The sequence below is a fragment of the Saccostrea echinata genome, unplaced genomic scaffold, assembly GCF_033153115.1.
Source record: "Saccostrea echinata isolate AGI-Se365-2 ecotype Australia unplaced genomic scaffold, CSIRO_AGI_Sech_v1 ptg000009l, whole genome shotgun sequence".
NCBI lineage: Eukaryota > Metazoa > Mollusca > Bivalvia > Ostreida > Ostreidae > Saccostrea > Saccostrea echinata.
The window spans coordinates 11252069-11272105 of NW_026889758.1; the positions used below are offsets into that span (position 1 = coordinate 11252069).

Genomic DNA, 20037 nt, shown 5'->3' on the forward strand with positions numbered 1-20037 from the left:
TCTTAAACCAAGAACGTGTTGAACATTCTTAAAATGTCTGTACCATAGTAAAACAATATCATGACATATTAAGAAATCAAAGGCATTATTAATAAAATCAGATTCAACAATTTACATAATCTATCTCTATATTAACATGCATCGAACTTTACAAATTTTACCGAGAAATATAATCGTACTTTTCATTATGCACTCGAATCCTCGAGGAGATTTATAAATTTACTCTAATACTTCATATAAAAAAATTGAAAAAGTGGTTATTTTCTATGTTTTATGTACTTAATATTTTAACTAAATATTAAATTTTTTAAAGTTAAAATAATCTGAAGCCTTTCTTTATTCGTGAAGGAATGCTATACATTGACAATAGTAGGAATAATCCAACCGTTGTCTACACCAAAATGACCTCATCAACTAATCAGAATGATCCAATGATATCAATTAAAATTTACTGAGTAATCACAAAATGAATTTTCTTCCTTATTACGCAACTAAAAGTTAGTATAAATAAGGCACACATTTAGGAAAGCAGTACTTATCGTCCAGGTCCTGACGAATAGCTAAACATCGGTCTCAAGGTAGGATTTAAAATAGATAGTAATCAAGAAGGATATTTTTAAAAATTATATCATTAACGAAAGCAGTTTTTATAGTTTTATTTCGATTGGTGCTTCATTTTTCACGTTATAAAAACAACATTTTAAAAATTTTGAAAAAATTTAAATTTTAAAAGTTGTAGAAGTATTAATAAATGCTAGGTTAATGAATGTAAAGATTTTGCAAAATTATATAGCATACAAAAAAAAATTAATGATTTTACATGAATATGACCTTAAAAATGGAAACAGAATTGCATTAAAAAAATATTTGATATACTCAGAATACAATAACTATGTAAAAATCTAGCATTATTCGGTATTATGCAAATGCCAATTTATTCAAAATAATTAATTCAGTTTTAAGAATTAAACATTCAAAATTTTAAATTTGAAGTATTTTTATAGTATTTCTGACATTTTGAGAATACATGTAGTTCAATCATATACAGTAAGACAAACTTTAGCATTTTTAATTTATACTGATCAAGAAATCCTTCGAATTTTTTTGTCATTGTCCCTCCTTTAAACATAGAATGGTTAAATCACTTTCAGCATAATTTCCATTTAATCAGTTTTGATATCGATAAGTCTTCTTAGATGGTTAAGTTTTTGTATAGATTTTGGATTTTAAATTGTGGAACTCGATCCTTTTGCCACATAGTAGCTTTTGGGGTCTACATATCAATAAAAAGGTTGCCTTTTTCATTAGTACATAGTTTACTATTTGGCTCAAATAACCATTTAGATAAAAAAAAAAAACTTAGTCAAATATTGTTATTAAGTTAACATATTTATCCCTATTTTCCCGTATTCTTTTGTGATGGAAACTTTTCTGTGATTTTGTATATTTCAAATCTTCATCTTATTCATATCTGTTTCTTCCCATATTAATATTTCCTATTTTGGTTCATTTTTAGTGATTTACTGTCAGTTTATAACCAGCTGTGATTTTAGCCGTTGTAAAAAAAAATTGTTAATCCTCAGATTGTAAAATATTCGAATATATCAGGTAAATTTACTGTAACGATATACATATATGATTTAAAATGTTATTAAGAGATATCTATGTCTCGTTCGTCAGATGATCCATGCTGTAGTCATCCTCTGTGTTCTTGCTGGAATATCTGCAATCCCTGTTCAGAAGGATTACTATCCAAAATCAGGATGTGGACATTTCGGATGTTCTCAAGGAACACACGTTATTCAACAACAAGGAATCATTGGAGGTGTCAGTAACAATGGATTTGATGCTCGCTTTGTGGGGTTTGATGGAAGAAACGCCGCCGCTTCTGCTTCCTCAGCCGCAACAAGTGGTTTTGATGCGACTGCTTCCGCTTCAGCTGTTTCCGGTAATAGAGGGTTTGCTGGACACCCAGGCGTTATTGGCCTGAACAGTGGATTTGGATTTAATGGAGTAAACCCTGCTGCTGCAGCTGCTGCTACAGCAGTGACCTCTGAAGCTGAGAGAACCGCTTTCCTTGGAAATACTGGATTTCAAGCTACGGCACCTTACAACGGACCTATTGGTCATCAGGTATCCCGAATCAATTATCCATCTGGACCACTGGTGCAACCAATCCCAAGTGTACATTATCCAACTAACCAGATTCTTGGTCAGACCTCTGGGGTTACTGCTTCAGCTACTTCACTGCAGGGTGCTGCAGCCTCCTCAGCTGCAACAGGACTAGCTTCAGGTGCCACACATGGATCTGGAATCGGAATGGGAGCTGTCTTAGGACCCCAATTTACAAGTAATGTCGGTGTTCCAGTTTTACAACCAATCCCAAGTGTTCAATTTCCTACCAATAATGTCTTTGGTCAGAATACTGGAGCATCTGCTTCTTCTGCTGCTATAGGCGGTTCCACCTCACTTGCGTCTGCTGCTGCTTCAAGTGCCAACATTGGATCTGGAATAAGAATGGACGGAGTTATTGGACCGGAATTTCCAAATACATTCGGGGGTCCAGTAATTCATCCAGGTCAAGGTGTATACTATCCTCAAAATCCTGTGGTCGGTCAAACCTCTGCATCTTCTGCGGCGGCTGCGGCAGCTGTTCCAAACGGTGCGTCCGCTGCCTCAGCTGCTGTTGTAGGATCCCAAGGATTCAGTGATGGCCAAATTATCAGGAGAACATCTGGAATTATCGGCAACATCATTCCTCGTAGAAAGGTAAGTAAGGTGTAATATACTTTTTCTCGTCAATGACTCTTGAACAATGTTTTAAATATTTTCACAGTGATTTATTTTTATTTAAATATGTATTTTTTTTTATTTCAGACCTATTAAATCCACGAATATTCGGTAAAAGAGTATTAACTGCGATATCCATACATTCATACCATGGTGACTGAATTCCTCTTGTTTTATTTATTTATTTATTTCCTTGAATAAATAATTGTTCAACGAAATCACTGTTTTGCATTTTTTATCTATATTCTAAAACGATCTTGATTGGGAATGATTTGAAATATAGAAAATTATTGATTATCGTGGATAACCCCGTCTGTCAAATTAGTTTATATCAATGAATATTAAAATATATTCAATTATGGTATAGTTTTTTTTTAAATTCAAATATACATTGATCTTTCTTGGTATATGCTAGAAGACTAATGATGTTATGGGAGAGTCTAGACCCTTAATAATTATATAGTAACATATTGATTACTAGCAATTACAACATGACTAATTAAAAACTATTGTTCTACTGATTGACAATAATAAGAAAAAAAATTCTCAACATTTTTCATTTCACCGAAGAGTAACGGAAATTAAACTTTCAGATACATATAATGACAAATTTCCTATCTGCCACTCATAGTGACAACGATGATAAAATGTTAATATCCATTTACAGAATTATGTGTCTTACAATATTCCCCTTTTACTAGTTCTTATCAAAATCTGAAAAATCTCTTAAAATGATATGCTTTTTGAAGCAGATTTTCACATTCTTAATTACACACTGTAACCTATCTTAACTACACTTCGACTGAAACAAAATGAAAACAATATCAGATGGTGCATTATTGAATAGATTTTATAAATGATATATTTTACAATGCTTGTTTGATGTTATTGTGCCTATGGAGAACTTTTTTTTTTTTACATCATATACCCCTTTTAGAAATGCTTACGCGTAAGTCAGTGATTCTATTCTTTGCTTAAATATCATTCAAATTAAAAAAAAAAAATTCACCCTGCCACGTGGTCAAGCTGCTATCTCAGAATTAGAAAGAATATGAACGTATTTAGCGTACAGAAACACTTCACATAAATAATAAACATCTTTGAGAAATAATAGAATTTAGTCAAATGCTAAATTACATTGACGTTTCGGTAGGCTGGAAGAATTGCTTTTGCTCTCGTCTCGGTGCAACTGAAAAAAAATATTTATTTTCAAATTCTTATTAATTAGTATTTAAAATTAAACTGAAAAATGACTTGATTGTAAAAATCCTTATAATAATGTTAATGATAATAATAAACGCTCCGTATAAGGATCAAATCAAAAACTTCTCGATTTCAGAGTGTTCTGGACTGTGAACGCATACTACTGAGCTATCTTAATTCGTTACGCAAACGATAGGGATTTCAAAACGACAATGAAGCAACGCATTTACACAATGATATTGTTTTGGGTAAAGTTTATTTTTTATGGTCTCTGGGTCTTCTCTAATTTTTCTTTACAAATGTTTGCTCGTTTTTTAATTAAAATGCAAGCAAATAACGTTTCAAAATTATGAAGAAATGACCCAGAAATTGCAATTTTTTAGAAATTGTGTTTAACAATGAAACAGATATGAATATCATAATTAAGGAAGCTCTAAATATTGCTTAATGAAGAATACTAATTCCATGGTATTTTTATGCAGTTAGAGTGGTCTGCCATTCGATGCAAGATAGAATAAATTGACAATAAAAGACACAATGTGGACTGAAGAAAATATTCTTAGCATTATGTTGGAGCAAGATAAAGTAATTGAATAAATTATTTGCATGTATTTTCACAATGTAAGTAAATAGCAGTAATTTCTGTTCACTAAGACATCATTGTCTTTGAACATTATTCCTGGGGAAATATGGTAGGTACCTCATGTTGAAATGAACTAGATAAACTTACTATGTACACCTCTATATGACATATTTTTTCCAAGTCCAAAATGCATTTTATGTAAGTGTTTAGAGCTACCTTAATGAAATTTCTTTCTTTCTTTGTTTAAACGCGGATTAAGAATTGTAATCTGCAGAAAAAACAATATATATCTATTTGCAAAATTTGCAAAATTATTTTGTTAAAACACATTCTGATTGTACACACAAGTACTCTGAAGTTGACATTAAAAAGATGCTTGAGTTTCTGATTGACAATATCTATGTGGTTTTTGGAGACCAGGTCTTCCAACAATCTATTGGAATTCCCATGGGTACCAATTGCGCCCCGTTATTAGCAGACCTTTTTTTGTATTCATATGAAGCAGAATTTGTACAAAATATTGTACGTGAAAAGAAGAAAACACTTGCTGTGGCCTTCAACTCGACATTTAGATATATCGACGATGTATTGTCAATTAACAATGGTTATTTTCATTCTTATGTCGATACGATATATCCTGGTGAGCTTGAGATAAAAGATACCACAGAGTCTGACACATCTGTTTCATATTTGGATATTTTACTTGAAAAAGACGTTAATGGTAATCTAACAACCAAGCTTTATGATAAACGTGATGACTTTAACTTTTCAATCGTCAACTTCCCTTACTTATGCAGCAATATACCTTCATCACCGGCATACGGGGTATATATCTCTCAGTTGATTCGATACGCAAGAGCATGCTCTACGTATGACCAATTTCTAAAACGAGGTAAATTATTGACAAACAAGTTGATGAAACAAGAATATCAGCAGTCTCGTTTAAAGTCATCATTTCGTAAGTTCTATGGTCGATACAATGACCTTGTCAGCAAATACAATTTATCATTGAGTCAAATTCTGACTGACGTTTTTCATACTAATTATTAGGCCATTATTTACACACAAAATTGTCGACGGATTTTTCCGTTATTTCCCGATCATGACAAGGAGCACACGGCGGGTGTGACCAGTCGGCAGGGGATGCTCACTCCTCCATGGCACCTGATCCCACCTCTGATGTTTAGAGGTCCGTGTTTGCTCTGCTCCTATTTTGTATTGTTTAATGGACTTTTGAGCTTGAATACTGTTCGTTATCTCCATATATTTCATCTAGTAATATCACAACCGTTTATGCTAGAATTAACAAAAGAAAATATTTCATTATTTAATAAAATTACTAGTATACATGGAAATTTATTATGTTTATATATGCAGGATTAAAAAAAAAATAGATTATTAACTGCACTATGGCAAAATATAGTACTCTAAATTTTATATGCTGTGTGATTTATGTGATAAAATAGTACTTATCGCTGCAAGTTATTTTGAATGGGTTTATTTCAGGAAGATTGTGGACTTTTATGGGCATATAAATTTAAGTTTGTTCGTCTGTCTATTTGTTTGATCTCAAAAATATTAACTTTGGTCATAACTTGTGGCAAGACCTTTCTTAAAGTACGAGCATTTTTGACCTCATAACCTTAGAGTTTGACCTACTTTTGAAAAAAAGATTACCAAGCCTTAACCTTGGCTATAATCTTTGAATGGTTGATGCTTAGGCTTTTATATTTTATATGTGTATTCCTTGTAGCAAGACTTTTCTTTGGATTACAACATTTTTGGCCTCATGACCTAAACCTTGGAATTTGACCTTCTTTTGAAAAACTTTAATCTTGGCCATAGCTTCTTAATTGTTGATACAATGTACTACGAGGGGTTGCTAAAAAGTACGCGAACTAACTGCATGTATGAGTAACGCTCATTAAAGAAATCAAATTGGGTTTCAGTGTTTATCATTATTTAAAGTATTAATAAAATATGTCACCCCATGCCCATGCATGAACCATGCAGGCGGTCACGTAACATTTTCCATAACAGCCCTAAAATAAGCTCTTATATTTCTTACCATGCAGGTAATTTGTATTAACAAGAATAGTCCATTTGTCACAAATTGCCAAATCTCCTCAAAAGGATGGGTGGACTAGGCTATCTTTTCCCAGTATGACCATGGTGTCCATCACAACCATATTCCCTTGTCTTGGGTGCGCCATGTATCCAATGTGGATCAAGTATGGCCGCTTTCTCCTTATCATATCTGATCTGTTAATAGTTTTAAGTAACTTGGCATTCTTAATTACAAATTGATCAACCAAGGACACTTCTCTTTCCAAACTTACTTTAACTGGGCACCCAGAACAAACATGATTTTAACTATCTCCCTTCCTTCACTTAAACAATACATCCAATTACTAATTGAACTTTGGGCAATTCCTTTGCCTCATTAAGTCTTCACAACTGACTATATATTACTACAAAGGCTTTTTAGGATTCAAGTTAAACTTTACAGCCATTCCTTGATCCTGTTTATGACCTATGTATGCCAAATTTCATTCTGATCTGAATTGTGGTTATGTAGATACAGAGATATGTTGCGAACATTTTGATCACCACTCGTAGGGCTTTCATATTTTACATGTGTATTTCCCGTGACAAGACCTTTCTCAGGTTACCAAAATTTTTGACCTCATGGAATTGACCTTTGTGTTTGACATACATAAATCTTTATCTAATCATTACTCTCTACTATAACCTGCTATAACCTTTAAATGGTTGATGCTAAGGCTTTATATCCCACCTGTGTATTCCTTCTGACAAGACCCTTCTTTGGAACGAAAATTGGAAATTTTCAGATCTTCTGTTTGGTCATCAACAAAATTACTTCGTTAAAATCACTCTGATTCTACACACAAGTACTCTGAAATTGATATTAAAAAGATACTGAAGTTCCTCATTGACAACATTTATGTAGTCTTCGGTGAGCAAGTCTTCCAACAAACTGTTGAAATACCAATAGGCACTATTTGTGCTCCTTTATTAGCCGACCTGTTTTTATATTCGTATGAATCAGAGTCAGCATTCCGTAAATTCTATGATCGTTATAATGACCTTGCTAGCACATATAACCTATCACTGTGTCGTATTTTGGCTGACTTGTTTCCTAACAATTTTAGACCTTTGTTTTTATACTAAATTTGACTATAGAATGTTCTGTCTACATGATCAATACATAGGGCTCACGGGGGTGCGACCTTTCAACAGGGAATGGTTACTCCTCCTAGGCATAACTGATCCCACCTCTGGAATTTCCAGGGTCCGTGTATATGCCCTGTTCACAGATTTGTATTGTTTGAAGTTTTTATGAGATCGATCACTGTTCGTTATCTTTTTCATGGGAACTAACATTTTGACCTCACGATTTGGACCTTGGAATTAAATCTCCTTTTGAAAAGCTTTTATTTTGGCCATAACTTTTGAACTGTCATATTTTACATGTTTATTTCTCGTGACAAGACCTTTTTGATACCAAAATTTTTGACCAGATGTTTTTGACCTTGGAGTTTTATCCATCTTTTGCTCCATATGTATTTCTAGACCTTTCTTTTGGTATCAACATTTTATTTTATTTTTAGCAAACAAACTATATAAATCTGTCTCGATTTTTTAAATACATAGATTTGGAATAAAAATATATGCATACAGGCTAAACTTTGTTTCAAAAACAGTCAATAGTTCTTGGAAGTTTTCACAGAATGTGTGTATAAGTAAATTCTAATATTACTTCAAAAGTCGACCGAATAATCGGATATTGACATGCTTCTTTTGACACCCTTAAGTTAAATGATTTCAGACAGACATAAACATATAAATTTTCGGCATTTGCAAAGGGCATTTCATAAAATGTTAGCCATTAAATTAATTTTTATTTTTCATATTTTAGGACAGGTGCTGTAATACGACAGACGATATCCAAAAATAAGAATTCAATGCTCGTATTTACATTCTCTAATTTTCTCTCTTCATAAATGTTAATTTCATTCATTTTTATTATGTATTTATATCTGGTGTGGTTAAAAGATGTAAGAGCCGTTGTAAAGAAGTTCAATAAGGCAAATTAATATTGCGAAGGATAAAATTTGACAAATTTATTCTAAATATACAATAATTGAATATCAAAACAATTTAATAAATTTATTTTTAATTAAATTGAGCAAGAGGGTTAACTAGTATTTAGCTTCTATTGTTTATCCACCGCCGTGACAAGGTTTCGTGTGTGAAATAGGAAATTCATTGTTGAAGATTACTAAATGATTTCACAAAGAAAATTATACTGATGAAATATTGAGAGTTAATGTTTTAATATCATAGATATGGTCAATAAAATATGCATGTATTTTTATGTTAGATATAATTTTTGTGACATACATGTATATGTTTGTTTGACAAATAAGATGGTGTCATTTTTCTGTTAATTAAGTAAGGGTTAATATGATTGCAAATGAAATAATAATTGTATTTCAATTTATTTATTTATTCATTCGTAAGAGAATACTATCATATTAGCGAATATTGCTTACTTTTATGCGTATTCTTTATGATAAATACATATGTGTTCTCTATCCCATTTGCATCATTGTTTTTCAATAGACTGTCACATTTTTTTCACTTCCTGTCTGTCTGATTTTTTAATTACCTCTCACTGCAGAGGGGGGATTTCGTATCCAAATAGCCTATATTAAAATAGCAAATACTGCTAATGGATTATATTTGCATGAGCTGTATCATTAAGGTTACAAAGTCATTTAATTTTTTGCGAGATCATTGTCTACGTACATCTGGGAGAAGAATATTATTTTCCTATTAAAAGTCTTAATTGTTCTGATTTAATTGATGTTTTATAAGTGAATTTTTAAAAAATAAAAAAATAACATTCTAGCCAATTATTTAGTAATTTTCATTTATTTTATATCATTATTAAATTTTATTGAATGAGACATAGTAAAACGAATCAGTTTTATTGTGAAATTGAACTGACGTTGTCACTGTCACAGTTTTGTTCTCTTCATTAAGCCTCATTTAAAATGTAAGTAAAATATTCATCCAATCAGCAGTAGAAGCAATGGTTATAGATAACTATCTTCATTAGAAATTGCAGAAGTAATTCATAATCATTGTTTATGTTGAGGGAAAAATTTGTGTTGTCTATGTTTGTAGATCTGCATGAATTTTCTCTATATTTATTTTCATTGACAGTAATAAGAATTCCTACTTGTGAACGTGTTGCATGTCTAGCGTTGAATAAATTTCTGGAATTAAATTGATGACTACGTTACTAAAGTGACAAGGAAGGTTTTCTCGACCCTCTGATAACACCTGACTAAAAGGGCTAATTATCCCCAATAATGAATGAATTGTTTCGTCAGAGAGTGAACATGACTAGAGAAGCGGCAGGCATGTGACGTAAGTTCTAAATATTGCTTCAAATTAGATTTACAATAAAATATCAAATCAGTTGGGGGTTTTTTTCATTCCTTTTCTTTATGATACTTTCTGAACCCTGGGTCATTTCAATTCATGTACTATAGGCCAAAAAAATTCTGATATTGTAAATATAATTCAAACAATCAACGCAAGCCTATATATTTTCAGGTTCTGTCCTCATATGCACAATAATTATTTTCATACATGGATTGTTTAATCTCTGCTGAAGATGAAATAAAGAATGTCTGTTTTTGTTCATTGTTTGTTGTTTAACTTCCCTCTCGAGAATTTTTCACTCATATGGTGACGCCACCACTTGCCGGTGGAGGGCTGCAAATTTTCACCTTTACTCGGCACTCAGGGCCATTGAGCAGTGAGGGATCTTTTTCGTGCCAGCACCTTCTGCGACACGGGACCTCGGTTTATAGTCTCATCCGAAGGACAGGTCTCCACGTTCCGCAGTGAATTCGAACCCGCGACGTAAGGATTGACTCCTTACATCGCGGTTCTAGAGCAAACGCTCTAACCACTGTACCACGCGGGCGACACGAATGTCTGTATGTATGATAATACATCACATGAACATCAGTGTTTCTTTATCGTGTAAAAATACTAATTTCTTAACTTTTTTTCTATGTCACCCAACTTTATATCAATGCTGAGCCTCAAGCTTAGGAATTCATGGCCGTATGAACCAGGGGGCACGGGGGGGGGGGGCAATAATTTTGCCGATATATAGAATACTATAGAAAACATAGCTACTATATTCTTGTGCCCTCTCAATTATAACGTCTGATGACCTTTTTTTTTTTGTCAAGGAGTTTTGGTACTTGATAGAGCCCCCCTCAACTGAAAATGTATGGTTGTTCCCCCTCAAAGTGAAATTGCTTCCTACGGGCCTGGAATTATAAATGATAATATAAAACACTGATAACTAGTCTGCCATGAGAACCTGGGACTTTTCTACTCAAAATTGTAACTCTGCTAATCACATTTATCTATTACCCAGTTTTTTTTTTACCCAGTAAAAATAATTGTAAAGTTGTTACTGACTTTTTATCCATTGTACCCAGTTCAAAATTCTAATCCTGCTAATCAATTCTTATCCATTCTATCCAGTACAAAATTTTTAATACTGTTTATCACTTTTTATCAATCTACTCAATACAAAATTCTAACATTATTAATCACATTTATCCATTCTATCCAGTACAAAATTATAACACTTTTGATCACATTTTATCCATACTACCAAGAAAAATTTAATATTATTGATCACTTTTTATTCGAGAATGAAACGATGTGTTTGCCAAATTCTGTTAAACTGTCTAAATTTGAAAATAATGTTCTCATCATTAAATTTATTAAGTCGCCATAAGTAATTTTAAATATTAACATCAATATTGAGTTTTGATTTGAATTACAATTTGCATAATATAAATTATGAACAATTATGGATCAGGAAGGGAAACAAGAATTGATGGATCTAGAATCGAATCCGAGACCAATACATCACTAGTCAGGTGCTTTCACTGCCAAACCATTACATTCCTCCCTCCTTAAATTGTCTTCGCCCTCAAAGACAAAACATAAGATGTTATTGCCCCCGTAAAGACTTTCATCTGCAAGTGGGTGGTCAACGCACAATCCTTATCCTCACATTCCTTCAAAAGTAGTCAAAAGTTCAAGCCATATTTCAATATTCCTTATAGAATATGTCTTATTTACAATTTGAAACTATATAATGATAGAAATGTTTCTAAAGATCGTGAAATATTTTTTTAGATCGAGGGGTGTGCTCATATTTTAAATCCATGCTGAGGGTATTCAAATACATCTGATTTCTGCAAAATTCAACAACATTACAATTTCACAAAACCTGTATTCCAATACTTGGCCTCTCAAGAAAAACTTTGTTTCAGGAAATGAAAGCACCAATTTTTTTCCTTTAAATTGATGTTTGAAATGGGATGCTTACTCCTCCATTCCCACCTTTGGTGTTTAAGAGTGTTTTTTTCTGCTCCCGATTTGTATTGTTTTTAAGGGTTTTTAGTTTGATTACAGTTCGTTATCTCCATATTTAATGGGACAGAAAATCAATTATTTGGTTAAAGGATAGGTCCATTTTATGTGTAAAGTGAACTTAGCCCTTTCTTAGGATTTTCATGTAAACAAATGTTCATGAATTCAAAAAAAATAGGAAAAAATACAAACGCAAATATTCCTAACTTTTCCAAAATAAATCAATTTTTTTTTGTGTGTATTTCAATACAAGAAGTTACAATGACGTCTTCCCTAAATATTCATCAAGATTATCTAATTATCCAATTAAATCACTGCAGTGATTTCAAAATTAAATTTTACTGAGTAATCACAAAAGATCAAACCACATGGATTTACATTCCTTCCTCTATCATGCATCGACCTAACAGTATAAATAAGGCACACTTCAGTCAATGATCAACACATATCCTGTAAAGATTCGTCTATCCCAAGGTAAGATTTAACTATTCAACATTTTTTAATAAATATAATACTGAAAAAAATTTAATCGTTTTATTTCCGTTAAAATAAATTTTTTAAATATATGTTAATCCCAATATACTCTGTTTTTGATGACCTCTTGGTGTCTAGGGGTCTCTTTTATCAATTTCAACCTTGTTGAAAAAAAATCGATGCCTGGATTGGTGGTTTTTGTCGTATTTTGGTTTTAAATGATGCGAATATTAAATTTCTAAAATAATAAGAAATCACAAACTTTCTTTGATGTTCAAAATTTTACCTTCCTTAGATCATCCTTATTAACGTAAACAACTGTTTGTAACTTGAAAACACATTTATGTGAAACTTTGAATAAAAAAGAAAAATCTGATGTCGTTTATCTCATTCATTATACTTTTATAAACAAGATTCTAGTTGTTTTTTTCCATGATTTGTGATAAAAGTTTATTTGAATCATCCGTCTTTAATATGGAATCATGTCCAATGCATCGTAGTATTTTCTTTCTTCTTTGAATAAACTACATGAGATCGTTTATAATATCAAAATCGTCGAAAACAATTCTATTATTTTATTCCACAGATGATCCGTGCTGTTGTAGTTTTCTGTGTTATTGCTAGTACAATTGCAATCCCTGTTCCAAAAGATTACTATCCAAAATCAGGATGTGAGCAGTACGGATGTTCTCAGAGAACTCACCTTCAACATGAAAAAGTGATCAGAGGTGTCGATAACAGTGGTTTTGAAGCTCGTTTTGTGGGGTTTGATAGAAGGAACGCTGCCGTTTCTGCTTCCTCTGTTGCAAGTGTATTGGATGCGTCTGCTTCCGCTTCAGCTGTTTCCGATAATAGAGGGTTTGCTGGACACCCAGGCGTTATTGGCCTGAACAATGGATTTGGATTGAATGGAGTAAACCCTGCTGCTGCATCTGTTACAGAAGTGACCTCTGAGGCTGAGAGAACTGCATCCCTAGGAAATGCTGGGTTTCAAGCTACTGTACCTTACAATGGACCTATTGGTCATCAGGTATCCGGAATCAATTATCCATCTGGTCCACTGGTGCAACCAATCCACAGCGTACATTATCCTGAAAACCAGATATTTGGTCAGACCTCTGGGGCTACTGCTTCAGCTACTTCACTGGGTGCTGCAGCCTCCTCAGCTGCTACAGGACTAGCTTCAGGTGCCACACTTGGATATGGAATCGGGATGGGAGCTATCTTGGGACCCCGTTTAACAAGTAAAGTCGGTGTTCCAGTTTTACAACCAATCCCAAGTGTTCAATTTCCTACCAATCATGTTTTTGGTCAGAATACTGGAGCATCTGCTTCTTCTGCTGCTGTAAGCGGTTCCACCTCAGCTGCATCTGCTGCTGCTTCAAGTGCCAACATTAGATCTGGAATTAGACTGGACGGAGTTATTCGACCGGAATTTCCAAATACATTCTGGGGTCCAGTAAATCATCCAGTCCAACCTGTATATTATCCTCAAAATCCTGTGGTCGGTCAAACTTCAGCATCGTCTGCGGCTGTTGCGGCAGCTGTTCCAAACGGTGCGTCTGCTGCCTCAGCTGCTGCTGTGGGATCCCAAGGATTCAGTGATGGCCAGATTATCAGAAGAACATCTGAAATTATCAACAACATCGTTCCTGGTAGAAAGGTAAATAAGACTTTTTCTCGTCAACGACGCTTAAGCTTAGTTCTGAATATTTTCATAGCAGATTATTTTTATTTACATATATTTTATTCATTTCAGACCTACTAAATCTACGAGTACTCAGTAACAATGTATTGACTGTGATTCTCATCGTTTTCAACCATGGTGACTGAATTCCTCCTGTGTTATTTATTTATTTATTTATTTATTTATTTACTTCATTAAATAATTGTCGAATGAAATCACTGTTTTGCTTTTCTTCCTATACTCTTAATCAATATTGAATTTGATACGATTTTAAATATAGAAATTGATCAATTATCAGGGGAAATCTGGTCTGTCAGGAGTTTGTATGATTGCATATTAAAACAAATTTAATAATGGCATACGTATTCTGGTGTAAATCATTTTCTTTTATCTTTCTTCCTAAGTGCTAAAAGACTCGTAATCGTATCTGAGAATTGAAGCCTTAATAATTAAAGAGTAAAAATATAGTAATGTATTTTGATAACTATCAATTGCAACATGTTTAATTACTAGTAACCGTTTTTTCATATTCCATTCTACTAATTGGCAATAATTAAAAGCATTTTTCTCGAGATTGTACATTACTCCAAAGAGTATGTGAGGATGTGAGTTATACACCCTAATGAATCTACATAAATATGAAGATTTTAACAATATTTAATAACAAATTAAAGAACAAATAATCAGAAATTTCAACAAAGAAAATTGACCAAAAAAAGGTACAAAACAAAGTAAATCGAAAGAATGTCTTTGTGTAGTTTGCCCTGGTCCTCATCAGTAAGTGCGGAAATTCTTTTGGAATAGATTTGTCCAGTTTCTTTTGTTAAAGACTGCACGGACAATGTTTATTTTAAAAGGGCTGCTTGGCAACTGGGTATTTCCTCTCAGGTTCTGGAGTCAATGGTCCGACGCCTGGTCAAATACTTTTAAAATGTCTTTCAATAAAACTAAATATTTATACGATTTATTATCAAACTTTCACAATGTAATTGTTCATATGTTGACATTAAATCATACAATAAAATGTTGCACGTGGGTCACAGTCAGGTGATATAAATCACAAACTGGTTTTAGAAATGTGTCGCACGGACTGCCATAGTCCACTCACACGCTACGGTCTCTTTCAAACACCATAACATGGTAAAGGCTACTCACTAATACAATAGCCACTAATAAATTCAGCACCCGAGAGCCTTCATATCCCCGACAGCTATTGACGTTCTGTAGGGAGACGTTACAGGCAATAAAGATAAAAAATACAGGCAAAAGACCCTGATGTTTTTTCTGAGGATTCAAGGTGAAAACGAGGGGCTACCCACAGGGCTGTTATGTTACCAAGAGAACCACAGGTATTTAGGGACTCCCCCAGGATTATTATATAAGTAACCGGAAGGGTGAACAAAGGGGATTTATTTATACATAATTTTATTCACATGAAGTGAATGGGATTAGGCAGCAGGCATAGCCTATTTTAGCCCTCTCCCTAACAAAGGGGATTTAGTAAACAATAAAATAAAGAATTCAGTTTGTTACAGAGTAACAAAAACTATAACTTTCAAATACATACAATGATGAATCTGCCACTTATAACAGTCACCAAAAGTAAATATTTTACAGAATTATGTATATTACAATATCTATACATGTACTAGGTCTTATCCAAACTCTACAAATGGAATGCTTTCTGAAACACTTTAACAGATTTTCACATTCTAAATTACACACATTAACCTACCTTATTTGATGTAGTCCGCTTTCAACTGAAATTAAAAAAAACTTTTCAATCGTCAACTTCCCTTACTTATGCAGCAATATACCTTCATCACCTGTATACGGGGTTTATATCTCTCAGTCGATTCGATACGCAAGAGCATGCTCTACGTATGTACACTTTATAAAAAGAGGTAAATTATTGACAAACAAGTTGATGAAACAAGAATATCAGCAGTCTCGTTTAAAGTCATCATTTCGTAAGTTCTATGGTCGATACAATGACCTTGTCAACAAATACAATTTATCATTGAGTCAAATGCTGACTGACGTTTTTCATTCTAATTGTTAGGCCATTATTTACACACAAAATTGTCGACGGATTTTTTCGTTATTTCCCGATCATGACAAGGAGCACACGGCGGGTGTGACCGGTCGGCAGAGGATGCTCACTCCTCCATGGCACCTGATCTCACCTCTGATGTTTGGAGGTTTGTGTTTGCTCTGCTCTGTTAATTACTGTTAATTAATATATCTATATGTGAAAACACCAATAAAATATATGAATAAAAGAATTAAAATGAATAATATCAAAAATTTTTGGAAGAGTGGATATATAGATTGACTGATTCTAAAATTAAACAATCAGTTTTATCAGGTAATTGCCTATCACCAAACAGCAAGGTATGAAAGAATTGATCAAATGAGAGGTTTTCTAACTCTGTTATATTCTGAATATTCTCAAAAATTATCACTCTCTGATTGTTATAAGTAGGGCAGCCTTAGAAAAAGTGATAGACATCTTCGCTTAGATATCCACACCTGGAACAAGATGCTGTGTCACTTAAATCTATACTTATGAATTAATAAATTTTGCAAATAAACTCCGAAACGGGTGCACCAGAGTTCTTACTTATTCCTCTAAGAATACACTAGATACAAGATGATGTCCGTAAACTATAGTTAGATTTCACTCCCATAGTATTATAAGTATCGTACATTAAATTAAAAGTCTACTTTCATTTTCTATAAACAGCCATGAAATAGCAAAAAACGTGAGTACGGTGACGGTTCCGGGTGGGGGATCTAAGTTACTGGCAATTTTTAATGAAACTGACAACAAGCAATCATTTATTTATTTCATAAAACATCATCACTGAATTATTCAATCGAAACTGGATTTAAATGATATAAAAGAAATAAGTTGTGATAACCGAATAAAAAGGGAAATGTGCAAATTGTTTTCGTCATTCACCGATCTTAACATTGGCGGAAGCTTCTATCACGTAGCATCGAGCCCGATGTTAAAAAGAAAAACGAGGCGATTATAGCTGCATTACATAAAAAAGTTTTTTGTGTGAATGGGCATTGAAATAATGGTTAATCATTGAGAACACTATAAGTTGTGAATATACTTATATTTCGAAAGACTATTACATATATGTATTAGGTTTTCCTCATAAATTTAACGGTAAAATTTGTATATATTCCTCGCAGAGAGCATTCGTGGCAACGAACCCGAAGTACAATTTGTACTTCGTAATAAACTTGCTTACATGAAAAGAGAAAATTAATGAATAAGGTATTGTTCAAATACAATTAAAACTGTAAATTTTGTGCTTTAATCAATACATTTCAAGGTTTTTTTTCTGAATACAGTCTTTTGTATCAAATACTCGGCCTGTTCATAGGGCATTAAGAACTTATTTTTACACAGGTACTTGGGTCTTAGTTTATAAATATGTATGTACCTTATTGATATTTTTTTAAAAAAGTAAAGTACATTTTTTTACATATCAATCAGGTACATACGTATTTCTAAACCAAGACCCAAGTATCTGTGAATTTTTACAAAAAAAGAATCAATTTATCAGTAAAATGTGCATATTTGCTGTTTTTTTCCTTGACAGAAATGATATAAGAGCATCTTAAGTACAATATCCATAACATAGTATAACAGGTATCACGATAAACGTCAATTAATGAAATTGTTATTTTCAAGTTTTTTACAAAAAAGGGGGTGGAGACGCACATCCTCTCAATGCGGTATTTTGAACAAAGTATTTCTCCCTGCTATAAGCCTGTATGTTGTTAGTAGAAACTACAATAAATGTATTATTGGAATTTTTCTGTCGGTAGTTGTATAAATTCAATTCCCCGCGCTTGCATAATTAAAATAACTAAATATTTTTTATTCTATCTTAGACCTATTTTAATTAATCTGGAAAAATGAAAATTTTGAAATTGAAATATTTATAAATAAAATCACGTAGAGTAAAACAGCTTCCAGTTCAAATGCCTTCAAAGACAGTTCAAACTCTGTAGTTAGAGTCAATATTCAACAGGGTCAATTTTCAAGGAGTTAATGTCATCAGAGATTAGGGAAAAAAATTACATTACCAAGCTGTCGAAAAATTACTCCGGGTATAAATTTCACGACTTTTAATCTCAATTTTCAACGGAGAAAAAGCATCCCCGGTACAATATTGAGCGTTGAAAAATGAAACCCGCGTCAATTTTCAACCCGGATTAATATTCTACGTTACACCGATTGGGAGAAAGTGTTCAGAACTTGTTGGTTGCTTTCAACGTTTGTTATTTGATATTTTTTTTAATGCTAAGAGGCATTTGACAAATTCGTGATAATTCTGTGTCAAAAATGACAACTGAAAACAAGGGACGAGTGTTGTAAAAAATATCGTAACTAGTGCGATTAAAACATTTTGTTTTATTTTAACAATATAAATTATTAAATAATTCAAGTGAAATAATGTTCAATATACCCGGTATATTGATACATAGCCAATTAATCAAAACCTAGCTAGAGATTATTTCTTCATTCAAGACTTACTTTAAATTGCGAAGGAAATCAAATTAAATAGCATTTTGACATTTCTTCAAGACAATACTATCTTATTCGTAATAATATTTTCTATCTTTTATGCAAAATGTATATGATAAAACGTAAATTTGTGCTTGATGGTATTTGCATCAATGTTTCCCATTCGACTGCCATATTTTTTTTTCGTAACTTCCTGTTTCTGATCATGAATTCCCTCATCACTGTAAAGGGGGAATTTGTCTATTAATATCAAATTAAAATTAATGTTAATTGCATGAAATTTGCATAAACTGTTTCATTTAGGTTACAAAGTCATTCCATTTTTTGTGAATTGATCAGGGAGAGGAATATTTTTTGTCCAAGAAATTATTTTTTTTTCTATTAAAACCTTAAATTCTTTTGATGCAATCGATAATTTATGTGAATATAATATCTTATAGGAGAAAAACATTAGAACGATTATATTTGTTATTATTGCTCCAATAAGGATATATCTAGAAGCACTGTCGTGTAGCTCACTCATTTCTGGACCCTTACCGGATCCCATTGTTGATGAATTCAACAAATGTGCTTGTGGACAGAACCCCCCCCCCCCACCATATATATACTGGGTCCTAGGATATTTTTTGTCTTCTTTCATGAATTATTCTTCATAATCAAAAACATTTACAATGTATCCAATATGGAAATGTAAAACAAAGTAGAGTCAACGTTTTTAATATTTAAAAAATCATACCTGCGGTATTATAAATTTTAAAATATCGCGGGTATGATTTTTTTTTTAATGAATCGTTAATTCTAGTTTATTTTTCGTACTTTATTAAAGGTTTTTATACTATATGTAATGTATATTAGAATTAATTATCTATGTTTGTATCTTTGCCCGAATTCTTATAATGCATTATTATTGTCAGCAATGCACTTATTGGTGTTACTTGGCGTTGAGTAGATTTCTAAAACTATACTGATAATTAAGCTAATTCTTTCGATTTTTTAAAGTAATATTTAACGTAACCAGGAAGGTATTTTAAGAAAATTGTTCCCACTGACCCCTTACCACACAGCCTAATTATCTCCAACAATGAATGAATTGTTTCGTCAGAAAGTGAACATGACAGGAGAAACGGCATGTGACATGAGTTCTCAGAACGTCTTAAAATTAGAATTGCGGGGGGGAAATGTCAAATCTATAGCGCTTTTTTCATTCATACACTCCCTACACGATATTCTTTCAACCTTTGACAT

At 32.7% G+C, this 20037-nt stretch overlaps 2 protein-coding genes across 2 annotated transcripts; both read left to right on the forward strand.

Moving 5' to 3' along the window:
- The first annotated feature begins 549 nt into the window (after positions 1 to 549).
- On the forward strand, positions 550 to 3008 carry LOC133183293 (elastin-like). Its single transcript, XM_061318252.1, has 3 exons — positions 550 to 578; positions 1681 to 2769; positions 2878 to 3008. Exons 2-3 carry the CDS (start codon positions 1681 to 1683, stop codon positions 2884 to 2886), a joined length of 1098 nt encoding a protein of 365 aa, XP_061174236.1. The 5' UTR covers positions 550 to 578; the 3' UTR covers positions 2887 to 3008.
- A 10122-nt stretch (positions 3009 to 13130) lies between these two features.
- LOC133183294 (uncharacterized) lies at positions 13131 to 14407 on the forward strand. Its single transcript, XM_061318253.1, has 2 exons — positions 13131 to 14216; positions 14313 to 14407. Exons 1-2 carry the CDS (start codon positions 13140 to 13142, stop codon positions 14319 to 14321), a joined length of 1086 nt encoding a protein of 361 aa, XP_061174237.1. The 5' UTR covers positions 13131 to 13139; the 3' UTR covers positions 14322 to 14407.
- The last annotated feature ends 5630 nt before the right edge of the window (positions 14408 to 20037 follow it).